This window comes from Anneissia japonica, unplaced genomic scaffold (genome assembly GCF_011630105.1).
Source record: "Anneissia japonica isolate Jap-2015-1 unplaced genomic scaffold, ASM1163010v1 scaffold287988_len51615_cov106, whole genome shotgun sequence".
NCBI lineage: Eukaryota > Metazoa > Echinodermata > Crinoidea > Comatulida > Comatulidae > Anneissia > Anneissia japonica.
In genome coordinates, this window is record NW_022682995.1 from 4,966 (window position 1) to 6,632 (window position 1,667).

A 1,667-nucleotide genomic window follows, 5' to 3' on the forward strand; every position below is an offset into this window, starting at 1 on the left:
CGGACACGGCCACGGCCATCGGCGAACCTCCGATCGAGTTCCACAGCGGCTGATCGTAGCTGTTGGTAAGCAGCTGGTTCGCGAGGTTCTTCGCGCTATCTATTATCCAGTGTCTTTCCTCCGGTTCCGATTTCCTGTACTCGGTTTCCACGCCGGGCACGTACACGAGGTTGGCAAGCTCGAACGACATGAGCACCGTCTTTTCCAGGTTGGCGATCTCCTCGAGTCGACCGATCTCCGGCGAGGTGGCGGCCCCAACGGCAGTCAGGGCGTGAATCAGAACCGATCTGCTCGCTCTGAATTCCGTCATGTCCTCCACGGTTGCGTTCGCGTCCATAACGTTTTCTCTGCCGCAGGTTCTCGTAACGAGCTCGCCGTGCGACAAACCCGATGCGTTATTGCCTTGGCGTCGGTCTCCCTCTTCCATCGGACGAAGAGGTCTTTGCGTTCTCGCAAGAAATCCAGGTCGCACTCCACAAGATGGAAAGCTCTCCTCAACATGTTTTAACGCGAATTAGTTAGAAACCGGAGAAGTTGCTCCGTTTTTATTAACACCGTTTTCTTGTCTCTTTCGCAGATTCTAGCTCTGAAGCACGTGGTCGCCACAGTCGACCGTATGGATTCCTTGTTGGACGTGCACGCAGACCTTGTCGTCGACACCGTGAACGAAGTCCTGTCCACGTACCGAACGCTGATCAGCTGGCCCGTTCGCGTGTACGTCGAACGGAACACTTCGCACGCCCACGCTGCGATGATGGCAAAGCAGGTGACGGATCGGTTCGCCGGCACGTCCGTGGACGTCTCGTTCGAGAAGGAGACGAGACAGGACGGCGCCAGGTGCGTCGGACTGTGGACGAGTGACAAGGGCAATCTAGTGCACCTCTCTCAGATGCTGCTGGAAAACGATCGGGTCGCGTTCTCCGAAGATATCGACGTCGCCTCGATGGAGACTTTGCACGATCAGCTACGAAACTTCAGACGACTCGTGCGGTCCGACGGAAAGATAACGGTCACAGGAAAATCTGTCGGAGTGCGCGACGACCTCGCTATGACGTTCATCCTCTGGTTGGCTTGGACTTGTTTCTTTCGATCTTGATTATTATGTCTAAAACAAATAAAATGTTAGAATAGAATAAGTGTTCTTTCTTATATTTTCGTAACTGTCGTACACCGCTTCCTAGTCGAACGTAGGCACACGCAACACGTCGTGATACGACATGCACACATCTTGCACGCAATCAGATGACCGCACGGCTGGGCTAGGACACTGGCAGGAGCGTCGAAACATATCGTGCAAGGAAAGAGTGGTGGCAGAACGAAGTATTCGCACTCGCTTTCCTTCCGGTCGGGCAAAAAATATTTGCAAAAGGCCAGGATTCTTTTTCCAGCCATCATCTACTCTCTCGACATGATATTAATAGTAATTAAAAGAGACGATTAACATTTTTTATTGTTTTTAAAATCTTTATTTATAAAAAAAACAAAAAAAAAACAAACGATAACAACTGTTCAACCTCTTCCGGATATCGATAAAGAACCTTCCCATATCAACTCCTCTATTTGCTCATCCAATCCGGACAACGTGGTAGCCAGTCGCTCCGTCTCGGCTATCGTCATAGCGAGTTCCTGTCTGATGATTCGATTGCTTTCGGATATCGACTCGAGAT

At 50.9% G+C, this 1,667-nt stretch overlaps 1 protein-coding gene across 1 annotated transcript in view; it reads right to left on the bottom strand.

Annotated features, from left to right (window-relative positions):
* Positions 1-1,617, bottom strand: part of LOC117113783 (myosin-10-like) — a gene marked incomplete at its 3' end in the record, with an annotated part of 6,499 nt that extends 4,882 nt beyond the window's left edge. Inside the window, exons 1-2 of the mRNA XM_033257248.1 lie at positions 1,539-1,617; positions 320-370 (exon numbers count right to left, since the gene is read on the bottom strand). Coding sequence (XP_033113139.1) covers positions 320-370; positions 1,539-1,617 — 130 coding nt within the window. The remainder of the gene's footprint in view (positions 1-319; positions 371-1,538) is intronic.
* Positions 1,618-1,667: the final 50 nt, after the last annotated feature.